The 22,074-nt window shown below is 43.4% G+C and overlaps 1 protein-coding gene across 1 annotated transcript; it reads left to right on the forward strand.

The window, feature by feature from the left end:
* The first annotated feature begins 67 nt into the window (after positions 1 to 67).
* LOC139558948 (sodium-dependent neutral amino acid transporter B(0)AT3-like) lies at positions 68 to 20,683 on the forward strand. The gene is made up of 13 exons (XM_071374470.1): positions 68 to 591; positions 4,410 to 4,550; positions 5,790 to 5,927; positions 6,131 to 6,312; positions 6,898 to 7,008; positions 13,697 to 13,809; positions 13,989 to 14,117; positions 14,292 to 14,448; positions 14,581 to 14,649; positions 14,897 to 15,032; positions 15,187 to 15,346; positions 17,605 to 17,767; positions 20,244 to 20,683. Exons 1-13 carry the CDS (start codon positions 441 to 443, stop codon positions 20,454 to 20,456), a joined length of 1,863 nt encoding a protein of 620 aa, XP_071230571.1. The 5' UTR covers positions 68 to 440; the 3' UTR covers positions 20,457 to 20,683.
* Positions 20,684 to 22,074: the final 1,391 nt, after the last annotated feature.

The raw sequence follows: 22,074 nt of genomic DNA on the forward strand, positions 1-22,074 counted from the left end.
AGGGACCCTCTGAACACCCACGAAGCATCTTTAACCGTCACTACACAAAAGCAGAGCAAGGGAAACGACTACTTCTAGGTCTTCTAGAACGGGTGACATCACGGATTTAACCTTACTAGTGCACTGCTAACTAGGTAGCCATTTCACATCGGCTGCACCTACCGAACACCACTTTACTGGAAAACTACGGTGGACACTGGAAAAACACAGGAGACTCGTAGAGCACCCTTCACACATTAACCATGTGTTTCAGATCAGACACTGGAGTAAAGACACCAACACCCAACCAGTGAATTCAAGTGGACAACAGAATAACTGTGCTCCCTCTACAGAATAAGCATTGGTTCAGAGTGCTAGAACCTCGGACTAAAACACACTGGACTAAACTGAAAACCAGAGGTTGATCTACTACTGAGCTAAACTACTGTTGAGATCTGAGCATGCCAGAGGAGGGTATGGAGGACAACAAGGGGAGAGAGGAGAGACCCAAGTGGAACAACAAGGCAGAGTACCTGCTGACCTGCATTGGCTTCGCTGTTGGAGTGGGGAACGTGTGGCGCTTCCCCTACCTCTGCCAGATTTACGGAGGGGGTATAGATGCCTTTTACATGTCTTTTCTTTCATTTTTCCCCCTACAACTTTGTTCATGTTTCTCTCAATTTAACATTTTAACTCTGAAGATGTTTTTATAATGGTATGAGAGATAACTCCTAACATCTTGGACATTCATCTCTTAGATAAAACCTTCAAGCCTCAATCTTGTGATTTCTGTCCATGTTGTATCAATATGTAGTGCACAGACCAACTAGATCGTGTTTGAGGAAACAGAGGAATGACAGTAGTTAAACATTATCTACTCGGTTTATATATCTGAATACGTAATGAACAGAAACGGCATGATTGTGGCTTAGAAGTGTTATCTAAGATATGCCATCCTACAACACCAGGCTTCTATTCTCATAGGCTCTCCTACAACACCAGGCTTCTATTCTCATAGGCTCTCCTACAACACCAGGCTTCTATTCTCATAGGCTCTCCTACAACACCAGGCTTCTATTCTCATAGGCTCTCCTACAACATCAGGCTTCTATTCTCATAGGCTCTCCTACAACACCAGGCTTCTATTCTCATAGGCTCTCCTACAACACCAGGATTCTATTCTCATAGGCTCTCCTACAACACCAGGCTTCTATTCTCATAGGCTCTCCTACAACACCAGGCTTCTATTCTCATAGGCTCTCCTATAACATCAGGCTTCTAACTGGTTTGATACATTCACCTCTGAAGGTTAAATAATGTACTTACATTCAGTAATCTTGCTCTGATTTGTCATCCTGACAGTCCCAGAGATAAAATGCAGCATAATTCCCTGTCTTAGGTCAGTTAGGATTACCACTTTATTTTAAGAATGTGAAATGTCAGAATAATAGTAGAGAGAATGATTTATTTAAGTTTTTATTTCTTTCATCACATTTGGGTCAGAAGTTTACATACACTCAATTAGTGTTTGGTAGCGTTGCCTTTAAATTGTTTAACTTGGGTCAAATGTTTTAGGTAGCATTCCACAAGCTTCCCACAATAAATTGGGTGAATTTTGACCCATTCCTCCTGACAGAGCTAGTGTAACTGAGTCAGGTTTGTAGGCCTCCTTGCTCCCACACACTTTTTCAGTTCTGCCCACAAATCTTCTATAGGATTGAGGTCAGGGCTTTGTGATGGTTACTCCAAAACAGGTACAAAAGTATCTATATCCACAGTAAAACGAGTTCTATATCGACATAACCTGAAAGGCCACTCAGCAAGGAAGAAGATACTGCTCCAAAACCGGCATAAAAAAGCCAGACTACGGTTTGCAACTGCACATGGGGACAAAGATCGTACTTTTTGGAGAAATGTCCTCTGGTCTGATGAAAAACAAATACAACTGTTTGGCCATAATGACCAACGTTATGTTTGTAGGAAAAAGGGGGAGGCTTGCAAGCCGAAGAACAACATCCCAACCGTGAAGCACGGGGGTGGCAGCATCATGTTGTGGGGGTACTTTGCTGCAGGAGGGACTCGTGCACTTCACAAAATAGATGGCATCACGAGAAAGGAAAATTACCTGGATATATTGAAGCAACATCTCAAGACATCAGGGACTTTGTTGTCCTTAAGCCATTTTGCCACAACTTTGGAAGTATGCTTGGGTCATTGTACATTTGGAAGACCCATTTGCGACCAAGTTTTAACTTCCTGACTGATGTCTTGAGATGTTGCTTCAATATATTCTAGTTTGGAATTTGCTCCCAAGGATGAACCAAACTTGTGGAGGTCTACAATTTTTTTTAGGTTTTGGCTTATTTCTTTTGATTTTTCCATGATGTCAAGAAAAGAGGCACTGAGTTTGAAGGTAGGCCTTGAAATACATCCACAGGTACACCTCCAATTGACTCAAATGATGTCAATTAGCCTATCAGAAGCTTCTAAAGCCATGACATCATTTCATGGAATTTCCCAAGCTGTTTAAAGGCACAGTCAACTTCGTGTATGTAAACTTCTCACCCACTGGAATTGTGATACATTGAATTATAAGTGAAATAATCTGTCTGTAAACAATTGTTGGAAAAATGACTTGTGTCATGCACAAAGTAGATGTCCTAACCGACTTGCCAAAACGATAGTTTGTTGTCAAGAAATTTGTGGAGTGGTTGAAAAACGAGATTTAATGACTCCAACCTAAGTTAATGACTCCAACCTGACTCCAACCTAACGACTTCAACTGTAAGTGTCTTATATCGGCTGAAAGCTTAAATTCTTGTTAATATAACTGCACTGTCCAATTTACAGTAGCTATTACTGCTAAGAAATGCCATGCTATTGTTTGAGGAGAGCTCCTAACAACAAAACAATTTTTTCACCGCGATAGGTTTGATAAATTCCCCTCTGAAGGTGAAATGTGTACTTACATTTTGAAATCATTTTGAAGGGTCCCAGAGGTAACATGAAGTGTTGTTTTGTTAGATAAAATCCTTTTTCATATCTATAAAAAGGTCCATATAACATGCACAATCAATTTTATATTTCCACTCGTTCAATTTGCAAAGAAAGGAATCTGTGAAAATCTAACCCTAAACATTGTTTCAACCAGTCAAATTACATTCCTATTTACTCCTCAGAGATCCTAGAACGTAACTAGACTTCACTATATCATTAGGAGTGTAGTATATGTGTAGTAGGACACATATCTTATAGGACACCAAATTTGGTCAAAGAGCGACTCCTTCATGGCGCGCCGATGACACGGGTGGTCTTCACTTGATTGACTGTAATTTTGTCAAATAAGCACCAATCGGGATCAAACGAAGCTAGCTAGATAACCAATGAGCTGGGCTTTACGGGGGTATGAAATCCCATATCTGTCACACAATTTTGCTGCTAACCTTGTGCGACAGCAAACCTTTTCCTTTTGGACAAAAATTGCAAGAATATGGAGAGTTATGAAGTTATGAAAACTGGGTGTTTTGCAAATGTTGAACTTACAATGAGGCTACTAATAATGGAAAAGCTAAATCAAAGTATATCAAATATACTCTCAAAAATATTCTTGCAGAAAAATGTAATGTAAATGTAAATGTGTCCTTCACGATTTACCCAAATGTACCTGGTTGACAAATGTCATGTAGCTTGCTCATACTTCAAGTTATCAGTCTGAAACGTTGCATGTACACTGTTGCCCTCTTGTGAACATCATCGGAATTACAACCAGAGTGATTGCTATGTGTGGGACCTTTGTTGCATTTCAAAGATGGTGGTAGAAAGAAAATACCCCAAAAATTGGTTGGTTTTTTCTTTGTATTTTCTTTTACCATATCTATTGTGTTATATTCTCCTACATTCAATTCAGATTTCCACAAACTTAAAAGTGTTTCCTTTCAAAAGGTACCAAGAATATGCATATCCTTGCTTCAGGGCCTGAGCTACAAGCAGTTAGATTCGGGTAAATTAAAAAAAGGGGCTAATCCTTATTAATTTATTCAGACCCGATCCAAATCCATTACAATGTAAAATGCTATGGAGACCAATATATCACATAAGAAAGAAATGTGTACATTTAATTAGAATTTGTACGGTGTTCATGAGAAAAGTAAGTAACTAGCCTATAAGGTTCCAGGGTTTAAGTTTAGGGTTAATGGATAATTAGATTGTTGACAGTTAGTTGAACATCTATTGAACATCTCCTTCCCCAGGTGTGTTCCTGATCCCCTACCTGATAGCCCTGGTGTTTGACCCGTGTCCCCTCTCTCCAGGTGTGTTCCTGATCCCCTACCTGATAGCCCTGGTGTTTGACCCGTGTCCCCTCTCTCCAGGTGTGTTCCTGATCCCCTACCTGATAGCCCTGGTGTTTGACCCGTGTCCCCTCTCTCCAGGTGCGTTTCTGATCCCCTACCTGATAGCCCTGGTGTTTCAGGGTCTGCCTCTGCTCTACTTGGAGCTGGCTATAGGACAGAGGCTCCGTATGGGCAGCATCGGAGTCTGGAACTCCATATCACCCTACCTGGGAGGAGTAGGTAGGTGATGAAACCCTGATGAAGACAGCTTAGCTGTTGAAACGTTGGTTAACCTCTCTTGGGTATGTGGGACGTTAGCGCCCCACCTCTTCAACAGCCAGTGATACTGCTGGGCGCCAAATTCAAATACAGAAATACTCATTATAAATTTTTTGAAAACAAAACATATTTTTTACATAGATTTAAAGATGAACGTCTTGTGAAACAAACCACGGTGTCAGATTTAAAAAATGCTTTACGGCGAAAGCATACCTTACGATTATTTGAGAACATAGCCACTAGACAATTCATTACAAACAGTAACCAGCCAAGTAGAACAGAGTCAGAAATAGAGATAAAATGAATCCCTTACCTTTGATGATCTTCATATGGTTGACTCAGCAGACATTCATTTACTCAATAAATGTTTATTTTGTTCGATAAAGTCTCTTTATATACAAAAACCTCCGTTTTGTTCGCACGTTTTCTTCAGTAATCCACAGGCTCAAACGCAGTCAAAACAAGAAGACAAAAAAATCCAAATTGTATCCGTAAAGTTCATGGAAACGTGTCAAACGATGTTTATATTCAATCCTCGGGTTGTTTTTAGCCTAAATAATCGATAATATTTCAACTGGACAATAACGTAGTAAATTTTAAAGGTAAACAAGAATTGCTCTCTCTCTGTCGAGCGCATGAAAAAGCTCTGCGACACTTTATCGTCCAGTCATTCCGAATGCTCTTATTCCCTAATTTTTCAGAATACAAGCCTGAAACTATTTCTAAAGACTGTTGACATCTAGTGGAAGGCATAGAAACTGCAGTTTGAGTCCTAAGTCAATGGATACTGTTATGGCATTTAATAGAAAACTACAACAACAACAAACAAACTACTTCCTGAATGGATTTTTCTCAGGTTTTCGCCTGCCACATCAGTTCTGTTATACTCACTGACACTATTTTAACAGTTTTTGGAAACTTTAGAGTGTTTTCTGTCCAAGTGTACCAGTTATATGCATATCATATCTTCTGGGCCCGAGAAGCAGGCAGTTTAATTTGGCCATGCATTTCATCCAAAATTCCGAATGCTGCCCCCTACCCTAGTGAAGTTAAATCAATTATTTCATTGGAGTAATTAAATTGTGCAGTTTCTTCTTCTTCTCAGGAGTAGGTGGGTGGCCAAAACTAAACACCCAGACAGGGAACATCCTCTACTAGCTGCTGTTTGGTGTTTCTGATCTACTATCCCATGTCCATCAGGTGTAGCCTCAATGGTGGTGTCCTTCTGTGTGAGTCTGTTCTACAACACTATCGTGGCCTGGGTCCTCTGGTACCTCTTCAACTCCTTCCAGGACCCCCTGCCCTGGAGCCAATGTCCCCTCAACCACAACAACACAGGTATGAAGCGCTTTGAGTACAACAGTTGGTAGAAAATCGCTATTTTCTGTAAATTCAATTAATTATTATTATTATTAGTTCATTCTAGCTATTTGTTCATTTGTCAGGAACCATGCACAGTTTGTAGGTTGGACCATAGTTGAAGAATGAACAGCAAGTGTACATTATGTAATTTGACCAAAGTAAGTGATCATTTGAACCAGGGTACGTGAAGGAGTGTGTAGAAAGCACACCGGTCAACTACTTCTGGTACCGCCAGACCCTGAACATCACTCCTAACATGGAGACCAGTGGCTCTCTACAATGGTGGCTGGTGGTCAGCTTAGCTACCGCCTGGTCTATCGTTTACATCTGTTTCATCAGGGGGATCGAGACCATCGGCAAGGTGAGAGGCAGAGTGTGCTGCATTTTTAAGCTCGGAAGGATTTCATGCAATTTTAGAACAAAGTTTGCTCCATCTGAACGCTCTAGTTTTAGAACGTCTCATATCGGCTGCTGGAGTTACCAAGATTTAAATCTTAAGCTCTAGACTTGAGACGAGATGGATCTGTTTAGCCAGAGAACAGTGTGTTGACGTTCTGTGTTTAGCCAAGCAGACAGCTAGCTAGCTATTTTACTGCAGTTAGGTTGCCCTAGCTTGCTGATATTTCTCTGACAAATCAAACAAAAGTGTTCCCCATTTCTGATGCATGTATTTCATGATACTAGTTTGCTTCAACCAAGTGGCAACTTTGTTTCAAAGGTTCATCACATGATTGTAAAGCGGCACCGAAACCATGGAAAAGGTCTCAACTCTAAGTCACGTCTTTTAGATCTGAATGCCCTGTCAGCTGTTCTACAACACAATATTCTAAAAGTAGCGAACATCTGCCAACTTTAGAATGTTGATCTTTGTTGGAGTTTGTTGTGGCAATGTGCAAGCGGCTTAAAACAATATATATATACCTTTTCATCACCTGTCTTATTACAGGCTGTGTACGTCACAGCAACGTTCCCCTACCTGGTACTAACCATCTTTCTGGTGAGATCCCTGACCCTTCCTGGAGCATCTGAAGGTCTAATGTATCTGTTCACACCTGACGTAAGTCCTCTGTCTGTCTGTCTGTCTGTCTGTCTGTCTGTCTGTCTGTCCGTCCGTCCGTCCGTCCGTCCGTCCGTCCGTCCGTCCGTCCGTCCGTCCGTCCGTCCGTCCGTCCGTCCGTCCGTCCGTCCGTCCGTCCGTCCGTCCGTCCGTCCGTCCGTCCGTCCGTCCGTCCGTCCGTCCGTCCGTCCGTCCGTCCGTCCGTCCGTCCGTCCGTCCGGAAAAAAGACACGCGGAGGAGAAACTAGCGTTTGAGAATGACTCGAGTGTCCGAGTGATCAGTGTTGAGATTTAGCCAACCTCACGGACGGACGGACGGACGGACGGACGGACGGACGGACGGACGGACGGACCATATCTGCCCATATCTGAATCTCCCTTCCCTCCCGGCTGTCTCTGTTCTCTTTTCATGTCTCATCCCTCAATGTATTTATTATTTATCATTTTTTTCCGTCCGTCCGTCCGTCCGTCCGTCCGTCCGTCCGTGAGGTTGGCTAAATCTCAACACTGATCACTCGGACACTCGAGTCATTCTCAAACGCTAGTTTCTCCTCCGCGTGTCTTTTTTTTTTGCATAGGAGGTCTTAGTCACGCGATTGTACATCTAGGTAAGGAGTTTAGTGTATTTTTTAAGTTTGATCATGTACACAAAAAAACGTGTCCATTAGCTTGCTAAGCCTGAGCCTGCCACTTTATATGAAACAAAAGAGAAGCTTACCAGCCAGTGGAACACTAAAAGACGATGTTCCTTCTATTAGCTAGCTAGCTAACAAGCTAATTTAGTAACATTATTTTATCACAATGAACGTTAATGAAGCAGCAAACGGCCTGCTCTGCCCCGAGTCAGTACAATACAGAGTCTGCTCTGCTGTTGCGCTGCGCGCTTAGCTGACCCAACGTTACAATGTAGCGATTGTATGCTCCGCAAACATGCTGAAGTATGAAATGACTGCTTAATCAGCAAGCTGTCATACTTCCGTAAATAAGTAACAAACCACATGCTGTTTATCAGTGCCAAACATCCTTAGCTAACTTTACATTGCTTTTTTGTGTCAGAGAGGCTAGCTAGCTAGCAAGCAGGCTACAGCCACTGAGCCTATAAGGCTACAATAAGCTAAATCAGCTGATGAAAACACTAGGGACCGAAACACTTGCAAATATTTTGTGCAGGAGTAGAGATGTAATTTTGCTTTTACAAATGTTTCTGCCCGAGAGTATGGAGTCATGCTACAGGACATGTTAAGGAGACATTTCGGACGTAGCGTATCAACTCACATTTTGCCCAAAAACACTTGCAGACTTGAGCGATTACTATCAAACACATCGGCAAGTGGCCATTCAAATCTTATTTATTTTGTCACATGCTTTTGTACACAACAGGTGTAGACTAACATTAAAATGCTTACTTACAGGCTCTTCCCAACAATGTAGAGATAAATAATAGAAAGACTATAACACAAGGAATAAATACTGTTGATTAACAATTACTTGGCTATAAACACGAGGCACCAGTACTGAGTCGATATGTACGAGTTAATTACACTATACAGTACGACTACAGTCGTGGCCAAATCTTCGGAGAATTACACAAATATTAATTTTAACAAAGTCTGCTGCCTCAGTTTGTATGATGGCAATTTGCATAAAATCCAGAATGTCATGAAGAGTGATCAGATGAATTGGCATGCAAATGAACTGAATCCCCAAAAAACATTTCCACTGCATTTCAGCCCTGCCACAAAAGGACCAGCTGACATTATGTCAGTGATTCTCTCGTTAACACAGGTGTGAGTGTTGACGAGGACAAGGCTGGAGATCACTCTGTCATGCTGATTGAGTTCGAATAACAGACTGGAAGCTTCAAAAGGAGGGTGGTGCTTGGAATCATTGTTCTTCCTCTATCAACGATGGTTACCTGCAAGGAAACACGTGCCGTCATCATTGCTTTGCACAAAAAGGGCTTCACAGGCAAGGATATTGCTGCCAGAAAGATTGCACCTAAATCAACCATTTATCGGATCATCAAGAGCGGTTCAATTGTTGTGAAGAAGGCTTCAGGGTGCCGAAGAAAGTCCAGCAAGCGCCAGGACCGTCTCCTAAAGTTGATTCAGCTGCGGGATCGGGGCACCACCAGTACAGAGCTTGCTCAGGAATGGCAGCAGGCAGGTGTGAGTGCATCTGCACGCACACTGAGGCGAAGACTTTTGGAGGATGGCCTGGTGTCAAGAAGGGCAGCAAAGAAGCCACTTCTCTCCAGAAAAAACATCAGGGACAGACTGATATTCTGCAAAAAGTACAGGGATTGGACTGCTGAGGACTGGGGTAAAGTCATTTTCTCTGATGAATCCCCTTTCCGATTGTTTGGCGCATCCGGAAAAAAGCTTGTCCAGAGAAGACAAGGTGAGCGCTACCATCAGTCCTGTGTCATGCCAACAGTAAAGCATCCTGAGACCATTCATGTATGGGGTTGCTTCTCAGCCAAGGGAGTGGGCTCACTCACAATTTTGCCTTTTCACAATTTTGCCTAAGAACACAGCCATTAATAAAGAATGGTACCAACACATCCTCCGAGAGCAACTTCTCCAAACCATCCAGGAACAGTTTGGTGATGAACAATGGCTTTTCCAGCATTATGGAGCACCTTGCAATAAGGCAAAAGTGATAACTAAGTGGCTCGGGAAACAAACATTGATATTTTGAGTCCATGGCCAGGAAACTCCCCAGACCTTAATCCCATTGAGAACTTGTGGTCAATCCTCAAGAGGCGGGTGGACAAACAAAACCCCACAAATTCTGAGAATCTCCAAGCATTGATTATGCAAGAATGGGCTGCCATCAGTCAGGATGTGGCCCAGAAGTTAATTGACAGCATGCCAGGGCGGATTGCAGAGGTCTTGAAAAAGAAGGGTCAACACTGCAAATATTGACTCTTTGCATCAACTTCATGTAATTGTCAATAAAAGCCTTTGACACTTATTAAATGCTTGTAATTATACTTCAGTATTCCATAGTAACATCTGACAAAAAATATCTAAAGACATTGAAGCAGCAAACTTTGTGGAAATTAATATTTGTGTCATTCTCCAAACTTTTGGCCACGACTGTACACTGAACCGAAATATAAATGCAATGGAACAGTTCATAAATTAGTTATTTTATTTATTTTAGAAAAATATAATTAGGTCCTAATCTATGGATTTCACGACTGAGAATACAGATATGCATCTGTAGGTTTAAAATAAAGGTAGGGGCATGGATCAGAAAACCAGTCAGTATCTGTTGTGACCACCATTTGCCTCATGCAGCACGAGACCTTTGTTTAGAGTTGATCAGGCTGTTGATTGTGGCCTGTTGTGGCCTGAATGTTGTCTCACTCCTCTTCAATGGCTGTGCGAAGTTGCTGGATATTGGCGGGAACTGGAACACGCTGTCATACACGTCGATCCAGAGCATCCCAAACATGCTCAATGGGTGACATGTCTGGTGAGTGTGTGGGCGATTGAAGAACTGGGACATTTTCAGCTTCCAGGAATTGTAAATCTGAAAATTGTGTGCAGATCCTTGCGACATGGGGCTGTGCAATATCATGCTGAAACATGAGGTGATGACGGTGGATGAATGGCACGACAATGGGCCTCAGGATCTCATCATAGTATCTCTGTGCGTTCAAGTTGCCATCGATAAAATGCAATTGTGTTCATTGTCTTTCACTTCTGCCTGCCCATACCATAACCCAACCCCCACCATGGGGTGCTCTGTCCACAACATTGACATCAGCAAACCGCTCGCCCACACTGCCATCAGCCCGATACAGTTTAGCACACTTCTCCAGCATACCAGTGGCCATCGAAGGTGAGCCTTTGCCCACTGAAGTCGGTTACGATGCCGTACTGCAGTAACGTCAAGACCCTGGTCAGTACTTTGTTGAGGCACCTTTGGTAGCGATTACAGCCTCGATTCTTCTTGGGTATGACGCTACAAGCTTGGCACACATGTATTTGGGGACTTTCTCCCATTCTTCTCTGCAAATCCTCTCAAGCTTTGTCCGGTTGGATGGGGAGCGTCGCTGCACAGCTACAGTACCAGTCAACAGTTTGGACACACCTACTCATTCAAGGGTTTTTGTAGAATAATAGTGAAGACATCAAAAGTATTAAACAAACTTGTTGGCTGCTTTTCCTTCACTCTGCGGTCCAACTCATCCCAATCCATCTCAATTGGGTTGAGGTCAGGGGATTGTGGAGGCCAGGTCATCTGATGCAGCACTCCATCACTCTCCTTCTTGGTCAAATATCCTTTACATAGCCTGGAGGTGTGTTAGGTCATTGCCCTGTTGAAAAACAAATGATAGTCCCACTGAGCGCAGAATGCGGATGGTGTATCGCTGCAGAATGCTGCGGTAGCCATGCTGGTTAAGTGTGCTTTTAACTCTAAATAAATCACAGACAGTGTCGCCAGCAAAGCACCCCCACACCATCACACCTCCTCCTCCATGTTTCACGGTGGGACCCACACATGCAGATATCATCCGTTCACCTACTCTGCGTCTCACGAAGACACGGCGGTTGGAAGCAAAAATCTCAAATTTGGACTCATCAGACCAAAGGACAGATTACCACCGGTCTAATGTCCATTGCTCATGTTTCTTGGCCCAAGCAAGTCTCTTCCTATTATTGGTGTCCTTTAGTAGTGGTTTCTTCGCAGTAATTCAACCATGAAGGACTGATTCACGCAGTCTCCTCTGAACAGTTGATGTTGAGATGTGTCTGTTACTTGAACTCTGTGAAGCATTTATTTGGGCTGCAATTTCTGAGGCTGGTATGTCTAATGAACTTATCCTCTGCAGCAGAGGTAACTCTGGGTCTTCCTTTCATGTGGCGGGCTTCATGAGAGCCAGTTTCATCATAGCGCTTAATTGTTTTTGCAATTGCACTTGAAGAAACTTTAAAAGTTCTTGACATTTTCAGGATTGACTGACCTTCATGTCTTAAAGTAAAGATGGACTGTTGTTTCTCTTTGCTTATTTGAGCTGTTCTTGCCATAATATTGACTTTGTCTTTTACCAAATAGGGCTATTTTCTGTATACCAACCCTAACTTGTCACAACGCAGCTGATTGGCTCAAACGCATTAAGGAAAGAAATGCCACATATTAACTTTTAAGAAGGCACAACTGTTAATTGAAATTTATTGCAGGTGACAACCTAATGAAGCTGGTTGAGAAAATGCCAAGAGTGTGCAAAGCTGTCATTAAGGCAAAGGGTGGTTACTTTGAAGAATTAACATATTTTTGGTTACTACATGATTCCAAATGTGTTATTTCTTATCTTTGATGTCTTTACTATTATTGTACAATGAGGAAAATAGTAAAAATAAAGAAAACTCCAGAGATGTTCGATCGGGTTCAAGTCCGGGCTCTGGCTGGGCCACTCAAGGACATTCAGACGCTTGTCCCAAAGCCACTCCTGCATTGTCTTGGCTCTGTGCTTAGGGTCGTTGTCCAGTTGGAAGGTGAACCTTGACCCCAGTCTGAGGTCCTGAGATCCTGTCTGCTTTATCAAGGATCTCTCTGTACTTTGCTACCCTCCTCTTTCCCTCGATTCTGACTAGTCTCACAGTCCCTGCTGCTGAAAAACATCACCACAGCATGATGCTGCCACCACCACCATTGTAGATTGATGAGATTCTTTTAAATGTTTTATCCATTTTAGGATAATGCTGTAAGGTAACAAAATGTGGAAAAAGTGAAGGAGTCTGAATGCACTGTATATTATCCAAGCATTTAAGCAATAACATCTGCTAAACATGTGACCAATAAAATCTGATTTGATGTCCTTGTTCAGCCACGACTCTGAAAAACATAGGATATTACTGTTCTTCAGGTCCTGTTGATAGGATAGTCTCCAACAGAGCTCATCCAGTTTATTCTCCAGTGATTAGTACGTTCACCAATAGAACGGAGGGTAGAGGCGGTTTATCACCGACGTAGTTTTATCAAGGTTGCAGATCGTTTGCCTCTCTTGCCCCGTCTCTTCCTCTTTCGAGTCCCGGGGTTTAAGGCCTGGTCCGGAATGAGCAGGACATCCACAGCTGGTCCGGAATGAGCAGGACATCCACAGCTGGTCCGGAATGAGCAGGACATCCACAGCTGGTCCGGAATGAGCAGGACATCCACAGCTGGTCCGGAATGAGCAGGACATCCACAGCTGGTCCGGAATGAGCAGGACATCCACAGCTGGTCCGGAATGAGCAGGACATCCACAGCTGGTCCGGAATGAGCAGGACATCCACAGCTGGTCCGGAATGAGCAGGACATCCACAGCTGGTCCGGAATGAGCAGGACATCCACAGCTGGTCCGGAATGAGCAGGACATCCACAGCTGCCGACTCGTTGAAGTAGAACTCTTCATCCAAATCAAGATTTTTGTATTCCTCTTCTGATGTCCAAAAGTTGTTTCTGGTCAGGAAATGCTGGTGCAAATATGTACAAAAAACAGTTAAGATCAGTGTAAAAAAGGGTGATAAAGGGCTCAGGGGTTTCAGTTTGTGTGTGAGAGAGACAGAGAGAAAAAAGAGACCGAGAGAGAGACAGAGGGAAAGTAACGTGGCTTTACAATCCACCTCATTTGTAATAATGTAAAAATATATTCCAACCTACAATATGTGTTTCTGTCTGTGTGTCACATCAGTGGGAGATCCTGAAGAACCCCCAGGTATGGCTGGATGCTGCTACTCAGATCTTCTTCTCTCTGTCAGTGGCCTTTGGTGGACTCATCTCATTCTCCAGTTACAACAGCCAGAAGTAAGCCCAATGGTCAATCATTATTAGTAACATCAAGCTTTATGGGTCCAGCATGTCATTCATCCCCCAAGACTTTTAATTTGACATATCGTTCACCTCCCTTGACAAGCCTCCCTCGATGTTCCACCATTGACCAATCATTTGCATTCACTTTGTTTCTTGTCTGTGTGTTTGGTCAGGAATAACTGTGAAAAGGATGCTGTTTTAGTGGGGGTTATAAACAGTGCTACATCTATCTATGCCTCCATCCCCATCTTTGCCATCCTGGGATTCAAGGCCCACACCAACTATGTCACCTGTCTGAATGGGTAGGTGTGATAAAATGGACGTTTATTTGGCAACATTAGCTACATCATGAAACTAGTTTGCAGTCAAGTTGTTAAACCTTTATATTCTACCTTGTGTGTTTGATATCCTCTGGAAAAAACAGATGCAAACTCAACCAAAACAAATGACCAATATGTTTCTCTTGTAACTTACAGTAACATCTTAGCTCTGACCAACGAGTTTGATATTAACGACATGAACATAACGGTTGAAAACTACGAGCAGTGGTTTGACTCTTTAAATGGGACACATCCATCTAGAGTATCCGATCTCAACCTGAAGACATGCGACCTGCAAACCTTCTTGGATCAGGTACCATAGTCAGCAGTTTAACTACCTCAGGGCAAACATGGGTTGAGTCAAGTTTTCTTGTTATTCAACCTACCCTCGCTGCATAACATAATCTAATTGGTTGTCTTGTTTCTCTCTCCATCCTCCCTCCAGAGTGCGTCTGGTACTGGGTTAGCGTTCATCGTGTTCACAGAAGCGGTGATATCGATGCCTGGCTCTCAGGTATGGGCTGACTCTTTGTTTTATTTTTTTATTACTTATTTAAAAAAACTACAGTTTTAATACAGAGACTCTGTGTTTAACCCAGTTAAATACATCTGTATCTGATGTGATTCCTGTCTGTTTGACCAGGTGTGGGCTGTGTTGTTTTGAGTCCTGTCTGATTGACCAGGTGTGGGCTGTGTTGTGATTCCTGTCTGTTTGACCAGGTGTGGGCTGTTGTTGATGTGAATCCTGTCTGTTTGACCAGGTGTGGGCTGTGCTCTTCTTTATCATGCTGTTCAGTCTGGGTCTGTCCTCCATGTTTGGTAATCTGGAGGGCATCCTCACTCCCCTTCATGACCTCAAACTGGTGCCCAAGTGGATGCCCAATGAGCTCTTCACAGGTAAAAGCCAAAAAGGAAATGATCAGATTTCCGTATCTTTCAACATTGCCAATGTGTGACGAAAAACGGTTATTTTGGGAACGATCTTAACGCAGTCTTTTGTTTTCTCTTGTCCCGCTCCCCCTCCATCACTCCCCACTTTCTTTCCCTCCAGCAATAATCTGTCTGATATTGTTCCTGGTGGCTCTGATATTCACTATGGGATCAGGGAACTACTGGTTGGAGGTCTTTAACAGTTACGTGGGCTCCGTTCCTTTTCTTATCATCGCCTTCTTTGAAATCATCGCTGTGGCATACGTCTACGGAATAGGACGGTAAGAGCCTCATAATACTATAGTTGTCCTGGTTTGAACTGTAATGAGCGTCTTCCCACTGGGCACACACACTTGTTGAATGACTTTGAACCAACGTGGAATAGGTGTTGAATTGACGTCTGTGCCCAGTGTCTTGTCTTTAGAATTGGGCAGATTGCTAGGAACCTCTCAGAGGAACATGTCTGTCTCCCCATATGTCTGTTGTTGGTCTGTTAAACCTTTAAATATAGCAGTTGTTCACCTAATCTTTTGGTTCAGCATTTTACAATTCCCGACACAATCCACTTGTGACCGATTAAGTTTTAATCCTGGATCATCTACATGTTACAGAATCTGCGTAGGGTTGCAAAATTCCAGTAACTTTTCCCAATTCCAAGATTTAAAAAAAAATCCTGATTGGAGGACTCTGGATTTCCTGCTTACTCCCTTCTGAATCAGGGAACCTTACAAACGGGGTTTCTGGGAATTTAGTTACTCCCTTCTGAATCAGGGAACCTTACAAACGGGGTTTCTGGGAATTTAGTTACTCCTTTCTGAATCAGGGAACCTTACAAACGGGGTTTCTGGGAATTTAGGGAAAGTTACCTGAATTTTGCAACCCCAAACCTGAGTCATCTGCAGTTCTGAGGCATTCGTTCCGCTTTCATCTGTTCCTCTTCCATCTCTTTCTCCTTTCTTCTGTCTGAGCCTGTAATGACAGTCTCAGACAGGGCTGTAGTGGCTTGGGGGGGGGCTCGATGGGGCTGTAGTGGAGCAGGTTGAGAGCTTCAAGTTCCTTGGTGTCCACATCACCAACAGACTATCATGGTCCAAACACACCAAGACAGTTGTGAAGAGGGCAAGAAAGCCTATTTCCCCCTCAGGAGACTGAAAAGATTTGGCATGGGTCCTCAAAAAGTTCTACAGCTGCACCATCGAGAGCATCCTGACTGGTTGCATCACTGCCTGGTATGGCAACTGCTCGGCCCCCGACACCACAGAGGGTAGTGCGTACGGCCCAGTACATTACTGGGGCCAAACTTCCTGCCATCCAGGATCTCTATACCAGGCGGTGTCAGAGGAAGGCCCTAAAAATTCAACCACCCTGATTCAACCACTCCAACCACCCTAGTCATAGACTGTTCTCTCTGCTACTGCAGGGCAAGCGGTACCGGAGCGCCAAGTCTAGGTCCAAAAGGCTTCTAAACAGCTTCTACCCCCCCAAGCCATAAGACTCCTGAACATCTAATCAAATGGATACCGAGACTATTTGCATCGTTCCCCCCCACCCCCTCTTTTACACTGCTGCTACTGTTTATTATCTATGCATAGTCACTGTAATTCAAACTACATTTACATATTACCTCAACTAACCGGTGCCTCCACATATTGACTCTGTACCGTAACACCCCTCTGTACCGTAACACCCCGTATATAGCCCCCACACATTGACTCTGTACCGTAACACCTTGTATATAGCCTCCACATTGACTCTGTACCGTAACACCCTGTATATAGCCTCCACCTTGACTATGTACCGTAACACCCCGTATATAGCCTACACATTGACTCTGTACCGTAACACCTTGTATATAGCCTCACACATTGACTCTGTACCGTAACACCTTGTATATAGCCTCCACATTGACTCTGTACCGTAACACCCTGTATATAGCCTCCACATTGACTCTGTACCGTAACACCCTGTATATAGCCTCCACATTGACTATGTACCGTAACACCCCGTATATAGCCTCCACATTGACTCTGTACCGTAACACCCTGTATATAGCCTCCACATTGACTCTGTACCGTAACACCCTGTATATAGCCTCCACATTGACTCTGTACCGTAACACCCTGTATATAGCCTCCACATTGACTCTGTACCGTAACACCCTGTATATAGCCTCCACATTGACTCTGTACCGGTACCCCCTGTATATAGCCTCCACATTGACTCTGTACCGTAACACCCTGTATATAGCCTCCACATTGACTCTGTACCGTAACACCCTGTATATAGCCTCCACATTGACTCTGTACCGTAACACCCTGTATATAGCCTCCACATTGACTCTGTACCGTAACACCCTGTATATAGCCTCGCTTGTTATTTTACTGCTGTTCTCTATTTAAATTTTTTACTTAACACTTATTTTTCTTAAAGCTGCATTGTTAGTTAAGGGCTTGTAAGTAAGCATTTCACTGTAAGGTCTATTGTACTCAGTGCATGTGACAAATATCATTTGATTTAAAACCTCTTCCTGTCTCCATAGGTTCAGTGATGACTTGGAGTTCATGACAGGACATAGACCCAACATCTTCTGGAAGGTTTGCTGGTTGGTCATCAGCCCTCTGATGCTGTTCGTGGTGTTGGTGGCGTACGTTGCCATCCAGGCCCAGACACATCCCACCTACGCAGCATGGAATCCTGACTATGTAAGAGCCACCACTGCTAACGCAGCCTTTTCAAACCTTTCCTCGGGGACACCCCCCATTTTGCCCTCAGAACAACCTACATTCAGATCAGCTTTATCATTGCAGGTTGAAGCAACCATCAATGGAATTGGCTGCATCATTTCCAATCCCCGAGACAGACATAACTCACCCCCTAGATTCAGTCTGATGTAGAAACATTTGAAATGTTTAAAAAAAAAAAAAAAAAATTATTTGATAAAAGTAGAGACTCAGAGCTACAAAAGGCTATTTCATACACTACATTTGAGGAACAATAGGAAAGTAATTCTGACACACACATACACAGTACCAGTCAAAAGTTTGGACACACCTACTCATTCAAATGGTTTTCTTTATTTGTACTATTTTCTACATTGTACAAATAATAGTGAAGACATCAAAACTATGAAATAACACCTATGGAATCATGTAGTAACCAAAAAAAAGTGTTAAAAAATAAATACAAATATGGAGATTCTTCGAAGTAGCCACCCTTTGCCTTGATGATCGCTTTGGACACTCTTGTCATTCTCTCAACCAGCTTCACGAGGAATGTACAATGTAAAATAAATCAAATAAAAACCCTGGAAAGAGTAGGTGTGTCCAAACTTTTGACAAAACACACACCAAAGGGTTTCTATTTTATTAAACTATTTTCAACATTGTAGAAATAATGACCGTCTGTGGCTTAAATCTCTGGTGTAATGTTTTTAATGATTATATTTATATAGACAGGAGTAATTATATCATTTTGACAAGTTGAATTCAATTCAACTTGAGGGAAAGCTTAGTCTATTGGAAACGCGCCACCTACGGTTGAAATCAGATGTGATAGATGGGATACATTGAACGGCTGGCAGTCCTCGTTTTGAAGAAGAAAACCTACGGTAGATAGAATGTTCCTGAAAAAATATTGAACTGTGTGTCGTGATACTTACATATTTTTCAGCAACATTTCTGTACGTAGTGCGAAGCGTTTCTCTTCTCAGATCAGCTAGGCTGTAGGTGTCATTTAAGAGGTTCAATAGTCTTAGGCCAGTTGAGAACAAGTTCTCATTTACAACTGTGACCTGGACAAGATAAAGCAAAGTAGTGCGACAAAAACAAAGAGTTACACATGGGATAACACAATAGAAAAATCTGTATACAGTGTGTGCAAATGTAGTAAGATTAGTGAGGTAAGGCAATAAAAAGCCAAAAGTGACGAAATAATTACAATTTAGCATTAACACTGGAGTGATAGATGTGCAGATGATGATGTGCAAGTAGAGATACTGGTGTGCAAAAGAGCAAAAAATAAATAACAATATGGGGATGAGGTAGCTGGGTGGGATATTTACAGATGGGCTCTGTACAGGTGCAATGATCAGTAAGCTGCTCTGACAGCTGATGCTTAAAGTTAGAGAGGGAGATATAAGACTCCAGCTTCAGTGATTTTTGCAATTCATTCCAGTCATTGGCAGCAGAGAACTGGAAGGAAAGGCAGCCAAAGGAGGAGTTGGCTTTGGGGGTGACCAGTGAAATATACCTGCTGGAGCGCGTGCTGTGGGTGGGTGTTGCTATGGTGACAAGTGAGCTGAGATAAGGCGGGGCTTTACATAGCAAACACTTATAGATGACCTGGAGCCAGTGGATTTGGCGACAAATATGAAGCGAGGGCCAGCCAACGAGAGCATACAGGTCGCAGTGGTGGGTAGTATATGGGGCTTTGGTGAGAAAACGGATGGCACTGTGATAGACTGCATCCAATTTGCTGAGTAGTGTTGGAGGCTATTTTGTAAATGACATCGCCGAAGTCAAAGATCGGTAGGATAGTAAGTTTTACGAGGGTATGTTTGGCAGCATGAGTGAAGGAGGCTTTGTTGCGAAATAGGAAGCCGTTTCTAGATTTAATTTTGGATTGGAGATGTTTAATCTGAGTCTGGAAGGAGAGTTTACAGTCTAGCCAGACACCTAGGTATTTGTAGTTGTCCACATATTCGAAGTCAGAACTGTCCAGAGCAGTGATGTTAGTCAGGCGGGCGGGTGGGTGCGGGCAGCGAACGGTTGAAGAGCATGCACTTAATTTGACTAGAGTTTAAGAGCAGTTGGAGGCCACGGAAGGAGAGTTGTATGGCATTGAAGCTCGTCTGGAGGGTTGTTAACACAGTGTCCAAAGAAGGGCCAGAAGTATACAGAATGGTATCGTCTGTGTAGCGGTGGATCAGAGACTCACCAGCAGTGAGAGCGACATCATTCATATATATACAATAGTAGTGCGTGATAATTGTTCATACTAGTAAGCGGGACTAGGGTTTCAGTTGAGAGACAGCCACAGTCAGATGACTACATAGTACTCATCTAATAAGCAGTGCACTACAGCCTACAGGGAATAGGGTGTCAATTGCGATTTGCCCTGTGGGATGTCATTTGTTGCAAGGCAATTACGTTTTCTGATTCTAAATGTCTTTCTGTGCAGGTGAACTTCCCCGAAACAGAAGTTCTGCCGTATCCAGACTGGGTGTTTGCCATCTGTGTCCTGCTGTCTTCAGTACCAGTTATCTCCATCCCCCTGGTGGCCATCTACAGACTCATCTGCTGCATGTCAGGAAGACACTCTAAAGACAGTCTCCACAACGACACACATATTTATGCCAACGAAGACTATGTTGTAGAGAGAGCTAGACCCTAAAAGACACTGTACTTCCTGTTTGAGCTTTTATTGTAAACAGTAATCAGGAGGATATAATTATGGTCATATTTGTTAAAGGGAGAGAGAGAGCCTTGTAATGCGTTTCTGTGGTTGGAGTAAAAAGGTGACCAAGAATTTTGTCGACTTCTCGGTGCACATGCTGGTAAAAATGAGGAAACGGATTTCAGTTTGCCTGCATTAAAAATCATCGACCACGAGAAGCGCCACCTTTGGATGTGCATTTTCTTGTTTGCTTATGGCCGTATACAGCTCGTTGAGTGCGGTGTTAGTGCCAGCATCAGTTTGTGGTGTTAAATCGACAGGACTCTTGAGAAACGTACAGTGAGCTCCAGAAGTATTGGGACACTGACTGTACATTACTCCATATGTACAAAAAAAGTGCTGTAAAAATACCCTCAAATTAAAATCTGACAAGTCTGCACTTTAACCTCGGGTCGTTGTGTCATTTCACAATCCCAAAGTGCTGGAGTAGCGCGAAAAATAAAAAAGTGTCACTGTCCTAATAGTTTTGTAGCTCACTGTAGAATAATACAGTTGTTCAGCTCCTGATAAAACTCATCCAGTGTGTTCTCCAGTGACTGCACATTCACCAACGGAACAGAGAGGACAAAATGGCGGGTCTATTTGTTGGCCGATGTAATCTCGTTAAGAGGCCGCATCGACCTGCCTCTTTTACACAGCCACTTCCTCTTTCCAGTCCCGGGGGATCAGGGCCGGTTCCGGAGTTAGCAGAACGTCCAGAGATGTCGACTTGAAGTAGAAATCTTCAACGAAATCGAGGTTAGTGATCTCTGTTCTGATGTCCAGAATACGTTTTCGGTCATAGGAATTTGCGGAGACATTATGCATTAAAAGAAATAAATGAGCAGAATTGGTCAGGATCCCGTAAAATGGCCGCTATCCACTGGAGCGAAGCGAGTAATCGTCATTCCCCCGGATGTTATGCATGCTAGCCTCTGATCGCAGCACGGTCCATTTAGAATAACCAAGTGACTTAACACTACGTTTACTAAACAAGAGAGCTACTCCAAGCAACTCCACCGTCGGATGGCAGTAATAGCTAGTAGTAACTAGCTAACCTGGCTAGCACGCTACGCAGCGCTTGTTAGCTAGCCTTGTCTTGAAAGTCTACATAGGACCGACTCACCGAGGTGGGACCGGACCCTTCATCGACAAGTCGAGGAAGAGAGGCAAGCAGTGCTTGGGGGGGTGTGGGGGGGGGGGGTGTGACAGAGCACACAGGAGCCGGGTTGAGCGTGAGCAGCCACCGCACACACAGGTAGACAAGACATTTGCTCTGACCAAAAGACCAACAAACAAAACAAACAGCTGAGGCACGGGCCCCCGGACAAGGAAGTCACTTAGTTCCCCTAAAAAATGCTTCATGATTACGTGGACTAGTAGGGGAACCAGCTGTCCCCTTGTTCTGGACTAGTAGGGGAACCAGCTGTCCCCCTGTTCTGGACTAGTAGGGGAACCAGCTGTCCCCCTGTTCTGGACTAGTAGGGGAACCAGCTGTCCCCTTGTTCTGGACTAGTAGGGGGAACCAGCTGTCCCCTTGTTCTGGACTAGTAGGGGGAACCAGCTGTCCCCTTGT

Source organism: Salvelinus alpinus, chromosome 29 (genome assembly GCF_045679555.1).
Source record: "Salvelinus alpinus chromosome 29, SLU_Salpinus.1, whole genome shotgun sequence".
In the NCBI taxonomy this organism is placed as follows: Eukaryota; Metazoa; Chordata; class Actinopteri; order Salmoniformes; family Salmonidae; genus Salvelinus; species Salvelinus alpinus.

What these genes read in the sequence shown, in the direction of transcription:
- LOC139558948 (XM_071374470.1), top strand. Translation starts at nt 441, where the DNA reads ATGCCAGAGGAGGGTATGGAGGACAACAAGGGGAGAGAGGAGAGACCC. An exon ending in GGATCGAGACCATCGGCAAG is followed by an intron (nt 6,313 to 6,897) that starts GTGAGAGGCAGA and finishes GTCTTATTACAG; the next exon opens with GCTGTGTACGTCACAGCAAC. An exon ending in GCCCAATGAGCTCTTCACAG is followed by an intron (nt 15,033 to 15,186) that starts GTAAAAGCCAAA and finishes CTTTCCCTCCAG; the next exon opens with CAATAATCTGTCTGATATTG.